Source organism: Apium graveolens, chromosome 6 (genome assembly GCF_009905375.1).
Source record: "Apium graveolens cultivar Ventura chromosome 6, ASM990537v1, whole genome shotgun sequence".
Lineage (NCBI taxonomy): Eukaryota > Viridiplantae > Streptophyta > Magnoliopsida > Apiales > Apiaceae > Apium > Apium graveolens.
The window spans coordinates 172077462-172091898 of NC_133652.1; the positions used below are offsets into that span (position 1 = coordinate 172077462).

The following is a 14437-nucleotide window of genomic DNA, read 5'->3' on the forward strand; positions in this document are numbered from 1 at the left end:
CGAGAGAATTTAAATTGTCACCCTCAACCCAGGTTGATCATGTTCCAGTTACTAATGTCTTTAAGGCCTTTAAGTGGTTAAAACCCCCAGAAATTTCAAGGGACTGCTAACCTGTTAAGGCCAGAGCTTGGCTGAAAGAAATGGAAAAGAGCTTTGAGATAGTGCCCATAGAAGAGACGCAAAAGACTGTGTTCACCAATTATATGTTGAAAGGAGAAGCAAATTATTAGTGGGAACCTAAAGGAACCCTGGAGACTGATGTGGTTATCACATGGGGAAAAGTATTTCCCAGGTTTATGGAGGCTCAGATGGAGTTGAAGTTTCTAGAGATTAAGTAAGATAAGATGTCAGTCGCTGTGTACAAAGCCAAATTTATTGAACTGTCGAGATTCGTGCCGGAGTTGTGAACACGAAAGAGAAAAAGGCAAGGAGATTTCAGCAAGGGCTGAAACAATGGATTCAGGACCGAGTGTCATTACTTGAGATAACAGGCTATGTGCAAAAAGGCCTCGATTGTAGAGGCAGAGAGTAAGCAAAGTCAAAAAGAGGAAGAGAGCAAGAAGAGGAGTTCGGGAGCCAAGGCGGCAGAGCGATAAACAGAAGTTTCTGATTAGGACTGAGAGGGGAGCGGTGTCCCAACCCGCAGTGGGTACCAGGTTTAGCGAACTGGTAAGCAAGAGTATCGCTCAGGGAGGTGGTCAATATAGGACTACGTTTCATAACCAGTTTCGGTCACCCCTACCAGATCATAAGTCATGTGGGGAGAAACATCCCGGGGTATGTAATTTAGGAAAAGAGCTACTGAGATGCTTTAATTGTAACCAACCAGGATATTATTCTAGCAACTGCCCCAACCCAGCTAGGGCGTGATAGCAGGTAACCTTTTACTCAACTTGGTTACTGCAAATATTCTGTTTAATTCTGAAGTAACTAAGTATTTTTTTATCGCGAGATTTTTGGCCAAGTTAAAACTTAATGTGATTCCAACGCGAGAATTATTGCGAATAGAAATAATGAATCGAGAGGTTGTTCTAATTAATGAGATTCATCTAATCTGCAAGTGGGAACTAGGAGGGAAAGACTTTAAGTTGGACTTAATTCCTTTCAGGATGAGAGAATTTGGTGTGGTCTTAAAAATGGATTGGTTGTCGAGCAATGGTGCTCAGATTGATTATAAAGGATAGAAAGTTAAAATCTGAATGCCTAACGGCAAGGAAATTGTGATTAAGGGTCAGCGTCAGACCCGGAAATTTTTGAATATTGCTCAAGCGAAGCAATTATTGAGGAAATATAGCAAAGCGTATTTAGCATACGTGGCGGGTACCAAGAGAGAATCCCCGATGTACGTGACATACTAGTTGTTAACGAATTTGAGGATGTGTTTTCCGAAGACCTTTCAGGATTATCACCTGACCGAGAGATATAGTTCGCTATCAAATTAGCATCAAGAACGACATCAGTTTCAAAAAGCCCCATATAGGCTAGCCCCGGTTGAAATGAAAGAATTGACTTCACAGTTACAAGAACTGTTGAAAAAAGGAATGATGAGACCTAATGTGTCACCATGAGGCACACCAATGTTGTTTGTCAAAAAGAAGGATGGCAGTATGCGATTGTGCACAGAGTACAGGGAACTGAATAAGCTAACTATTAAGAACAGATACCCTCTCTCTAGAATTGACGATTCGTTTGACCAACTTGAAGGAGTTGTACACTTTTCGAAAATCGATCTAAGAACGGGATATCACCAACTGAAGATTAAAACAGGGGATAAATACCGTATTTCGCACGAGGTATGGACATTATGAGTTCTTGGTGACGTCGTTCGGGCTAAAGAATGCCCCAGTAGCTTTCATCGACTTTGTGAATCGAGTGTTTAAAAAGTATTTGGACGTGTGCGTCATTATTTTTATTGATAATATTTTAGTCTATTCTAAAACGGAAGAAGAACATGTGGAATATCTGAGGATAGTGGTAGAAGCATTGAGAAGAGAAAAGTTGTTTGCCAAATTCTCAAGGTACGAATTCTGGCAAAATGAAGTTCAAATCTTAGGACAATTGATGAGCAGTGAAGGAATGTTAGTTGACCCTACCAATATTGAGGTAATATTCCAATGAGAAAGAATAACCACACCTACGGAAGTAGGAACTTTTTGGGAATTAACCGATTTTATGAGAGGTTCGTACAGGATTTCGCTAAGATATCAAGACCTTTGACTAGGCCTACTTGCAAAATGGAAAAGGTTGTGTGGAATGAAAAATGTGAGGAAAGTTTTCAGGAATTGAAAAGGAGTTTGGTAACAGCCCTCGTGCTGGCATTGCCCGATGGAAAGGGTGATTTTGTGATCTATATTGATGCGTCACATAAACGATTAGGATGCATGCTCATGCAGCATGGAAAAGTGGTTGCTTATGCCTCACGGTAGCTGAAGGAATATGAAGTAAGATACCCTACTCATGAATTAGAATTAACAGCAATAGTTTTGCTTTGAAAGAATTGGAGACAATATCCATATAGAGAAAATTGTGAGATCTACACTCACCATAAGAGCCTTAAGTATATATTTACTCAGAAAGAACCCAACAGGAGACAGAGGAGATGGTTAGAGTTAATGAAAGACTATGTCGGTGAGATTTTATATCACCCAGGGAAGACCAATGTGGTGGTCGATGCCCTTAATAGTAAAGAGAGACTCAAGATGTTGACAACGCCGGAGGAACTAGTGAGAGAACTCGAGGAGATGGAGATAGAGGTGAAGTCACCGGTAAAGGGACTGATGGACTATTTGAGATCAAATTAGAACCGGAATTGTTAGAAAAGATGGGATATTGTCAGGAAGAGAAGACGAATGAAGAGCGAGAATCTTTGACTGAGAAGAAGTCAAATGTGAGAAAGATGATAAGGGAATTATGAGGTATGCAAACCGGATTTGGATTCCGAATGTTCGAGAATTAAAAGATGAAATTTTACGCGAAGGACATAATTATAGATATTTAATTCATCCTGGAGGTACCAAGATGTACCGAGATCCAAAGGAATATTATTGATGACCCAACATGAAAAGAGACGTGGCCAATTGGGTCAGTAAGTGTTTGACCTGATAAAGAGTGAAGGGGGAACATCAGCGACTGAGGGGACTCCTACAACCCTTAGTAATTCCGATGTGAAAGTAGGAACAAATAGACATGGATTATGTGGTAGGATTTCCTCGAGCTAAGGCTAATCGTGATGCAATATGAGTAATTACATATCGACTGACCAAGTCAGCATACTTTCTTCCAATCAAGAAAACCTACATGGTGGATAGGTTAGCAGAGCTATACATCAAGGAAATTGTGATAAGACATGGAGTCTCTGTAGCTATCGTATCTGACAGAGATCCCCGATTCAACTCCAGATTTTTTTTGAGGAACTTTCAGGAATGCTTATGAACCAAACTGAATGTGAGTACTGCATACCATCCCCAAACCGATGGACAAAGTGAGTGAATCATTCAGACATTGGAGTACATGTGAGAAATTGTGTAATTGATTTTTAAGGTTATTGAGATGAACACCTATCTTTGATAGAGTTTTCCTACAATCATAGTTATCATGTGAGTATAGAAATGCCCCCACATGAGGCGCTGTATGGTCGGAGGTGCCATTCACCCTTGTACTGGGATGAAGTTGGTGAAAGAAAGTTACTAGGTCCCGACTTGGTGTAAAGAACGAGGGACATAGTTGAGTTGATCAGAGGATGCTTAGCGGCAGCCCAAGACCGACAGCGTAAATATGCTGACTTAGCACGAAAAGATAGAGAGTATGAAGTGGGTGACCATGTATTTTTGAAAGTGTCACCATGGGAAGGACTGATGAGATTTGGAAAGAAAGGGAAGCTGAGTTCCCAATATATGGGTCCTTTGAGATTTTGTGATGAATAGAACCGTGGCATACGAATTGGCTTTACCTTCAAACCTTCAATAGGTTCATAGTGTTTTTCATGTGCCAATGTTGAGAAAGTATAATGCGGATACCAAGAATATAGTGAAACATGAAAAGTACTAGATCTGTCCGACATTGAGCAACCAGTTGAAATCATTGGTTGAAAAGAGCAAGTACTCAGGGACAAGAGTGTCAAGCTATTCAGAGTCTTGTTGAGATATCCCAAGGTCGAGGAGTCTACTTGGGAATTAGAGAGCCACCTGCGAGAAAGGTAGCCCCATCTATTTGTGAGTTGATTCCGGGACGGAATCCTTTTAAGGGGGGGAGACTGTAAGAACCCTGATTTTTGTAATATTTTAAAACTTCTGTGAATAGTAACTTGAGTTGATTAAGTAATACGTATGGGGATCATCATAAAATGAATAGTGGAATTTTGAGAATCCGAGATCATATTCTTGTTTATCGAGGAAAATAAGTGAATGTAAAAGCCGACGGAATTCGAAGATTCACGATTATACTACGTGTTTTCGTATCCGTAAAGAATGGCGTAGAACCGGGAATACTACGTGAAATAAATAATATATCAAGGTGTTTCTATGATCAAGAGAAGGAATGGAATTGGTTATAGGATTATAAGCGAAAAAAAGAAATCGCTACGAAACAAGTCGTTATACGTGGAAGCTATCGGAATGGAATGACGATTGCGTTTACGATAAATAAACGAATGAGAAATTAAATTCCATGCAAATTGGCCATGCATAACCAAGTCCTAACTAGTAGTTAGGAGTGTAACTAGGTGATTAGAAGCTAACTAGAATAGTTAGTGGAATAGTGTTGAATAGTGATGGGAGACAAACAAGTACACAAGCCATACTTCTCCCTTTTCTCACTTCACCACACAATCAAACCAACCCATACATTTGCCAAATTATTGTCAAATCTGCTGCATACATCCCATATATTCATTATACACTCCCACACTTTAGCCACAAAAGAAAATAACCCTTTTTCCCTCACTTAAAGCTCTCCCATTTTTCATTCCAGCAGTTCGGATTTTCTGAGCAAGGGAGAAAGAAAAATTCATAACTCAAAATATACTCATTCAAATATCATGAAATTTTTACCATAGCTTCTATATATCATGGGTAAGCTTCGTACCAAATTTCAGCCTCAAATTATTTGTTTTCAATTTTATAAAAATGTTTGAATGAGGTGCTGAAAAGTAACTCCGAAATTCTAACTTGTTTCTTGGTTTTGTTTCTTAAGGATCTAGCCCTTCTAAGTGTTTTCTAAGCAAACCAAGCCTCAATAATCCAAGAAATAACCTTCTTAGTGTCAAAGAAGGTATAAATTTCAACCCTTTAAGGTTTTATGGTTGGATTTAAGAGTTATGTTTGTTGTAGTGTTAAGATCCAAAGGATTGTGTTTGTTTGAGTTTGTATTGATTATGTTCTTACTAAAGACTTGAGATGTTGAGTTGTAATCCATGTATGTGGTACAAGATAGAGCATATAAGGTGTATGTGAGTGGATCTTCAGAAGTACTTGTGTTTATGATGGTTATAGGTAGTGATTGTGTTAAGATCAAGTAGTAGAAATTGAGTTTGGGCATTCTTGCACTTGATCTGTTTTCTGCAGGACATTCAGCCATGAAAATGGTTAAAATTTGAAAACCACTAGCCATTAATAGATATATCTTGTTTTGTAGTTTCTATACATGTGTAAATCATCATGAGAAGATTTACGGTTTAGGAGTTATGGTCATTTTAGTGTAAAACATTTCTGCGATTAGCCAACTGCACTTAAGTCCACTTGCATGGTGATTTTAAAGGACTTAAAATAATTTTGAGATTCTGGAAAAATTATGAAAAATGGATATGACAGTAGAGAAGACTTTCCAAAAAGAATTTTGAGAAAATATTAATTTTTCAATTTTATAAAAATGTTTTGGTAAAGAGAGCGCAAGCGAGAAACGCATAAAAACCTAGTTTTGACGCGCGTTTTCTCACGTTCGAGCTTAAAACTCGAAATGGACTTTCTAAAGCGAACGATCGATTTCAAAACTCGACCATGTTATAAAGTGAGAATATAATTGTTGAGAATGTGAAGATCGTAAATTCGTTATACTTGAGTAGTTGCGAAAGTTGATTAATAAGAGCGAGACGTTAATCGCGTACTAACTTAGACCGTTGGTTCTTGTTTATAGATCGCCAACCAAACACCAGAGACCATACCACTTCGATTACTCGAGGCAAGTTTTCAAAACCCTATATCATACTATCCATGCTATATATATACTGTTGTGATATTGATGCCGTGATTTACAATTCAAATATATATGCTTGTCTATGATATCAATGCATACGAATTATGCGATTGTTTACGAAAATAAATTTCGTTTTACATGAGTATGATAAATTGAAACGTATTTCAAATATAATATATGATAATGAGAGTCAGAGATATTTTAATAACGATTTAATTCCGGAGAGATCCGGACGCGAAAGATTTCTATTTCGATAAATAAAGTACGTTTGTGTAATATATATATCAAGCGAACGATTGAGATTTTGACTTAAACTTCGAGAAATATTGGTTTATTCATTTAAGGGACACCCTTACTTGATTGATTATTTTATAAAGCGATACTTAAGGGATTATTAAATATCCAGAAAGTATTTAAAAATGTACTGAATAGTTTATAAATCATTTCATGTTATTTAATAAAGATTTAACTATTCAAAGAGCAATATTAGGATACCAAATCCGGTTTTGATTATTTGATTAAGGTGTCTCCATTCGTTGGACCTTATTCAGAAATATTTTATATTTAAGGTTTTTATTAATTCATTGAACCTTATACAGAGATGTTTTATTTATAAGATTTTATCAATTTATTGAATCCCTCTTAAATTATTATGAGACCTTAGATATTTAGTATCTTCGGACTTCTAAAAACTTATTTAAAAATAGACATAGTTCCCAAAGGTACTTTCTAAATTATTCAAAACTCTTGAAAGAGATTAATCATTTGAAACGTATCAAAACCTTTGGGAACTTAGTCTAGAAGCATAAGAGTTTTGCTTCCTCGTTCAATAAAGAACAAGTGAGTAATATATGTGTCACCCTACTACAGATAGGGATTTGAGAATGATTTTAAATTCAAAACTCCGACAACTCCCAAGGATCAATTGAGTTAAAAGTGATGAATAAATCATCTTATTTACTGGTCAACTTTAAATGACCTATTCCTTCGAAAAAGGATTTTGAATTCAAAGTGATGAATAAATCATCTGATTTAAAGGTCAACTTTTAACGACCTATTCCTTCGAAAAAGGATTTTGAGCAAAAGATATAATTGTTTTGGGACTGGAATGTGGCCTGCCCGGCACGGAGTGGTATCGGGCAGTGACCAGGCGCGGAGTGGCGCATTATGCAAGCGCGGAGTGGCGCATTGTACAGTTATATGGTCTATGTGACCATTGACTTTCGGACTTGCACGACAATGGGCAACCACCGTATAGTGTCTTGATGAGCCCAAAGGCGGCTAGGTTTGTATTCCTTCTACTAGTAGAGAAAATTTCGTATTCGGCTGATCACCGATACGTGGTTTATTCCAGTATAGTCCATTTTCTTCCATTTTGGAAAAAAAACTGTTGTGAAATATACAACAGAGAGTCGATAAGGCTGAGTTTTAAACAAGGATATTGATGAATATATATCAAATCCATTTAAGAAATCTGCCGATAAGGCTGAGTTTAAATAAGGATGTTGATGATTATATATCAAATCCATTTGAGAAATCTGCCGATAAGGCTGAGTTTTAAATTGGGATGTTGACGAATATATATCACACCCATTTGAGAATCTTGGTTCGAGTAACATCTTGAGATTTTGAAATAAAATGAGTACGAGTATAAAATAATTTTGAGAAAGAGATGAATACAAGTATTCAGTAGATATACTATTGTAGTTGATTTTGAGAATACTATAAATTTGACAAGCATATAAACTTTCAGAACGCTTTGGAGATACAAAGTATAATTATTGGTTTTATTTATCCTTACATACTTAATTATGGGGATATATACCTTGTTGAGCTATAATGCTCACCCTTGCTTTTATATATCATATCACAACAGACTAACAGCATGGATCAGACCAGGACTGCTGTCCGTAGGCGGGTAAGGAACGCTCGTGAGTTCCGTAGGCTTTTTGTGCGCCAGCCCCGTCAGGTAGATAAGTGGAGATGATTTATTTGATACTGTTTCTAAGCATATAACCTGTGTGTGTGTGAGTTTGAATAAAAGGTCGAGTAATATTATGAAAAGAGAATTATTTAATTGATAAGTGATCGTAACGACCCGAATTCACGACCTTGGATTTGGGGGTGTTACACCTTACCTTTGCATCCTTGGCAATAGATGAGATATCTTCAGTTGTGTATTCATTTTTCTCCTTTGGTATGGTCTTTGCTAGCTGATCTGCAACTACAACAGAGAGCTTGGTTGGCTTATGCGGTCCTTCATAAATTCTGTCAAGGTATTCTGGATATGTAGCTTCCAGAAACATAGCCATCTTCACTTTCCATATGGGATACTCAGAAGCTCTCAGCATGAGAATCCTGATAGTCTCATATCGACTGTGGGTTTGAGTCTTTGGAGTTTCTTCAGTTTTGGCGGGCTTGGTTGAATTTTCTTCTTCTTCAGACATGATTGTTTTGGATATTTACTGTATGTGTGTTAACAGATAGGCTTTGATACCACTTGTTAGGTCACACAACACTGTAGAAGGGGGTTGAATACAGTATAGAATACAATCAAATCGATTTAAAGCACAAGTAACAGAAAACAGATGTATTCGATATAATAAACTCTATTACAATGGAACTGTTCTCTCTTAGTAATGAACAAATATCACGAGAGCTGCTAGGTTACAATTGTATGATCTTCTCGATGATCGTAACTCTTATAGAGTAAACCTATGTCTGTGTTTATATAGACACACAGTTACAAGATAATTTCTAATTGATATGGAATATAATTATGTCTCCTAAAATATATCAATTAGATATCTTATTTAATTATTCTAGTCCTCTAACTCTTTCCATGCATATCTTCTTCTTGTATTAGTCTCGATCTTCTTTCCTGTAAATCAGCTTCCTTCCTTAACTGTTAGTCCTCCAGTACTTAAGTTCTGATATCCATATTCTGATAATCTAAGTCGTGATATCCTTAAGTTCTGACTTCCAGTAAGTCATGATTCCACTAAGAACTGATATATCCTGTTAGTTAAGATCTGAAAAATAAACATGAAATATATTAGACATGAAATATATTAGACATGACATCTCAAATATATCAAACATTGAAGCAAGTAATACAGGGGAGGCAAATAAACAGAAATCATGAACTTGTAATTTAAAAAGAATTAAACAAATGCTTGACAATTCTAGTAATGCTAAATGAAGATCGAACCCAAGTAAATTTTCACAAGAGACACCTAAACTAAACTTGAAAACACTAATTCAACAAGGATATATATCATCACCGATCACACTTCAAAACAAACTTTTCAATTTAAAAATTAAAGTCATGTGAAACTCATAAAATCAATCCGCATGGCCATTTTTAACAAAACAAAAATTAAAATTCAAATACGAGGCAAAGGAGTGAATTCACCCGGTGAGTTGTTGAGGTTGAACCAAAACATATCACGTACGGACTATTATCTCGAAGATGAGGTGTTTTGGTTTTCCAAAAACTCGCGAACCCTTCTGATCCTTCTTCCTGGACACCTGACTACGTGAGATAGCTGAGAGGTTAGGAAAACAAAATAGTAGTGCAAATTGCTCTTAAAATGATCTAAATATTTATATAATTTATAAAAATTTATTTTAAGTTATAAACTATTTATTTTAATATTTCTCAAATTGGTAACGTACAACAATGCAAATTTTACAAACGACAAACTTCAATTAAAAACTATATATTCACCATCTTATCCACCTCGAATATATAGACATCATTTTACTCAAACATTTTGTAAACCAGAAATTGTGGATTTAAACAAACCATACGTTTCTGAATCATCTAACCGCTATAAATTGGGACACGTTTTAAACATCTAACCTCGTCAAATTACAGGGGCCTAGCCTATATTTATCAAATAAAATAAATGTCCGCAGTTGTAATAAAATGACATGTTTGAGATAATTATAATGGGTGTATGATTCTTGGTATTTCGTCTTGTTGCTCACCCCTCTTCTTAGCTATGCCATTCTGTCAGTCACTGCTACCATTATTATATATATAAACTATAAACCCTAGCTCTTTTTCATACCATTTGGGCCTCACCAAAACTTCCAAGAATTAGCATTTTACATACTTTGCTTTAATATTAAACAACCCCCCTTTTGATTCTTAAGTCAACTTATTAGTAGGAGAAGAAAAAAGTTTTAAACTTTCTCTTTATATCAAGAAAATCTTGGTTAAACCCTAATAAAAATGGGTTTTTTAGCTGGAATTGATTATAATTCCAAGTTGGGGTTTGCTAATTCATTCTATTTTCCACAGTATAAGTTTATTGGAGCTCCTTTCTGTACTAAATTCAAAACCCCCAATTCTTTTTTTAGGTTTTCGGGAACTTTCTGCAGCTTGAAAACTCATAATTCTGTTGTTTTGAGTAGAGGGAAAGTTCGAGAATTTGGGTTTTTGAAGTCAGTTGAGTTGGATAAGTTTATTACTAGTGACGATGAGGATGAAATGAGTGAAGGGTTTTTCGAGGCTATCGAGGAGTTGGAACGGATGACGAGGGACCCTTCTGATGTTCTTGAGGAGATGAACGATAGATTGTCGGTTCGAGAATTGCAGCTTGTGTTGGTTTATTTTTCTCAAGAGGGGAGGGATTCTTGGTGTGCATTGGAAGTGTTTGATTGGCTTAGGAAGGAAAATCGGGTCGATAAGGAGACGATGGAGCTTATGGTTTCGTTGATGTGTTCGTGGGTTAAGAAGTTGATTGAGGAAAAGAATGAGGTGGGAGATGTGGTTGATCTACTTGTGGATATGGATTGTGTTGGACTGAAACCGAGTTTTAGTATGATTGAGAAGGTGATTTCGTTGTATTTGGAAATGAGTGAGAAGGATGGAGCGGTTTTGTTTGTCAAGGAGATTTTGAGGAGGGGGATTTCATACTCGGATGATGATGGACAAGGGCAAAAAGGAGGTCCAACTGGTTATCTAGCTTGGAAAATGATGGTAAGCGTTTTATTATTTCAGTATACGTGCTATTCCCAAGTCATGAATTTCCAAAATGTATTATGTTTCTTTTGGGCTCTGGCAACTTTTTGCTGTCATTTGAACATCAAAATGTCCAATTGTCAGCTATTCATCTTCACCGGCTAAAAGAGCAATATTTTTCATTGAAGTTAATAATTGGTATCTTGCCGGGGATTTGTAATTAAAGTTTGATATGAAATACTTGCTTAATTTCATAATTTTATATTAAATTATCATATCTTAACAGTATATGGCAGCTGTTGACTTATTTGTCAGCCTCTCCATCTTTTTCCTAAATATTTGTGAGCCTCTCCATCTTTTTCCTAAATAAAAGAGTCTATGCAGTATTGCAGTGTGTCCCAGTTAACTTCTGACGCTTCAATAAGTTGCAACTGAAATTGAATATTTGGTATTTGCCACTAGATCCACCTCAACACGCCCATCAACACGCCCATGATTTCAACAGTTACTAAAACATAAACTAGTACTGTTAAGATTAAGCAAGCCATTGCAAATAGAAAACAGGGATGATCAACTATATAATCTTGTAATAGTCAATACAAAGATAAAAGCTGAGGCAGAAGGAGAAAAGGACTACAAGTCTGTAACTCCTTCCTAGGGAATAACTAATAGCATTTTCCCTTCTTCCTGGACTCTATGGCTAGTTCTACTCATCCAGATGGCCTATTGTTCAAGTGTTACAATCTATTTAGCCAAATTTTATTAAATTTCTCGGATTTATGTAATTTAAATATGGTTCTATTCTTGCAACTGCGGAGGTACCAAATGCAAGCCTCCACCTAATTACTTACTAATTTATCCTAGTGAGGAACAATATTGCATACACTAATAATTTGATCAAAAGTAATGAGGGTGCATTGGCTATCTGTTGACAAGTCGAGAGAGATTGATTTTTTTGGGGGTTAAAAAAAGGGTCCTGTAAGTTTTAGGAAAAAAGAGAAGTGATGTTCCACTTGTCTGTTTACGCGAATGTGGAGCATCACTGCTGATTTACGGCTTCTATAGACTTAGGCAGGGGAACCTTCATTCCTCTTAACTTTAAGTGTCTTCTTGATAAATCATTTAGTTTAAGTTAGGAGGTCATTTACTTATACGGTATCATACTTGTGGAAGATGTAGTAGTTTACCAACTTAATCTCTGGGGAGATGCTCTTTTTTTCTCTCTGTCAGAGGGTTCTTGTCTTCTTGATTTTTTGTAATCATGTACTTCACCTTTTTTGCTTCAATTAACTATTTATAATATCCAGAATCCTGATGTAGACTGACATGGCTAACAAATTGGATTGTTGGAAGCATAAATGTACTCTGAATCATGTGTCTCTCTCCTATTTCTCAATAGTTTGTTTAGGACAGATTTTGTAATTCTGGTCATTTTCTGAAAATTGTGTTATTTTAACTTGTAGCTAGGAATTTTTAGAAGAGAAAAAGTACAGCCAGTTCATGTTTGTTTATTTAATACAATAATTTTGTAGAATACTGTGATTTTGGCTTATGTGTGTGTCGTATGAGCCTGGTAACTGTGTAAATTGTGGGGTTCCTTGACATTTTGTAGCATTGTGGACCTTTTAAATATATTTTTGAGTCTCTTTACGTTGTCAAATTGTGACATTAATCAAATATTGTTTGCCAGGAGGAAGGAAATTACAAGGATGCAATTAAACTTGTGATTGACTTTAAAAAATCTGACTTGAAGCCTGAGGTCTACAGCTATCTGATTGCAATGACAGCTGTTGTTAAAGAGCTTAATGAATTGGCAAAAGCTTTACGCAAGTTAAAATCTTTCAGGAAAGCCGGCTTGATCTCTGAACTTGATGGAAAAAACGTTCAGCTTATTAAAGAGTATCAGTCGGATCTGATAGCTGATGGAGTACGCCTATCTGATTGGGTTATACAGCAGGGAGGCCCGCCCCTTCAAGGCGTGGTACTAGAGCGCCTTCTTGCTATGTATATTTGCGCTGGTCAGGGACTGGAAGCTGAAAGACAGTTGTGGGAGATGAAGCTTGTGGGCAAGGAGGCTGATGGAAATCTCTACGATATGGTTTTGGCAATATGTGCTTCTCAGAATGAGTCGAATGCTATTGCAAGGTTGCTTACGAGAGTGGAAGCCACTAGTTCCTTGCGAAAGAAGAAGACATTGTCATGGTTATTGAGAGGCTATATCAAGGGTGGTCACTATAGTGATGCTGCAGAAACAGTGATCAAAATGCTTAATTTGGGCCTGTCTCCTGACTTTCTAGATAGGGCTGCTGTGCTACAGGGGTTGAGAAAAAGGGTCCAGCAATCTGGAAATGTGGAAACTTATCTTAAACTTTGCAAGCACCTCTCTGATGCAAGCTTGATTGGACCATGCCTGGTGTATATGTATCTAAAGAGATATAATCTGTGGATCACGAAAATGATTTAGTAACTTGTGGTGGAACGAAAGTACCCTGGAGGAAGCTCTGTGTGTCAACCACTTGCAGATTTGGATGCAGACCCCTGTTATTGATCCTATGTGTATATAAATACAGTGTATATGAAGTTTCTGTGTATGTAACGTATATATTATTGGTTGGCTCGAGATTAGTAGCAGGCAGATGGAGCAACGAATCACGATCATGTGTATATAAATACGGTCTACACGAAGTTTCTGTTTGTGTGTATGTATTTTATATGTAGAATTGGTTCGAGAATAGTAGCAGGCTGATGGACCTCCAAATCAAATTTCATGAGTTCCCAAAGTCCCTCGTTTCTGTATTGTTCTCATGCTAAAGTAAGTGTGTATATGGTGTAATAAAATTTTAGCATACATATTCAAGTGAGTTTATACGCCTGATCTACATGATATCTTAGGTAGTAAATTTTCTTTATCTTTGTTGAATAAACTAAACATGCTTCGTTAAACTGAATCAGCATGGAGCGGATAGCCTGTTGGTAAAGGTTGATCAGTTGTAGGTTAAATTCTCATACTGATTTGTACTTGATCAGAAGAAGAAGAAGAAAATAAACTGAATCGGCAAAGCAACAGAGCTTGTAAACCAGCTCTGGGACAACCACCACCCCCCTATGAAACCAGAAAAGCGAGCCAATTGTTCCGACCATAACTTCATCACTGCCAGGCTCTGTTGCTTTTAAATAACAAATTGTTTAAGAATAACATTTGTGCTTTTAAAATATCATGGCCTGTGTCTTTTTAATTTGCCAATCATGAGCTTAGCTTGGAAACAAATTTGTTTA

The 14437-nt window shown here is 36.6% G+C and overlaps 1 protein-coding gene and 1 long non-coding RNA gene across 2 annotated transcripts; both read left to right on the plus strand.

Moving 5' to 3' along the window:
- The first annotated feature begins 4901 nt into the window (after window positions 1–4901).
- LOC141664298 (uncharacterized) lies at window positions 4902–6164 on the plus strand. The gene is made up of 3 exons (XR_012551950.1): window positions 4902–5069; window positions 5191–5268; window positions 6130–6164. It is a non-coding gene; the product is annotated as an uncharacterized LOC141664298 (long non-coding RNA).
- Window positions 6165–10115: 3951 nt separating this feature from the next.
- LOC141666408 (pentatricopeptide repeat-containing protein At2g30100, chloroplastic) lies at window positions 10116–14022 on the plus strand. Its single transcript, XM_074472393.1, has 2 exons — window positions 10116–11179; window positions 12852–14022. The coding sequence occupies exons 1-2, from the start codon at window positions 10430–10432 to the stop codon at window positions 13623–13625; spliced, it is 1524 nt and encodes a 507-aa protein (XP_074328494.1). The 5' UTR covers window positions 10116–10429; the 3' UTR covers window positions 13626–14022.
- The last annotated feature ends 415 nt before the right edge of the window (window positions 14023–14437 follow it).

Excerpts from the sequence above, each read along its gene's own strand:
- LOC141666408 (XM_074472393.1), top strand. The coding sequence starts at position 10,430 with ATGGGTTTTTTAGCTGGAATTGATTATAATTCCAAGTTGGGGTTTGCT. Across the intron at positions 11,180-12,851 it reads ATCTAGCTTGGAAAATGATG|GAGGAAGGAAATTACAAGGA; the intron begins GTAAGCGTTTTA and ends ATTGTTTGCCAG.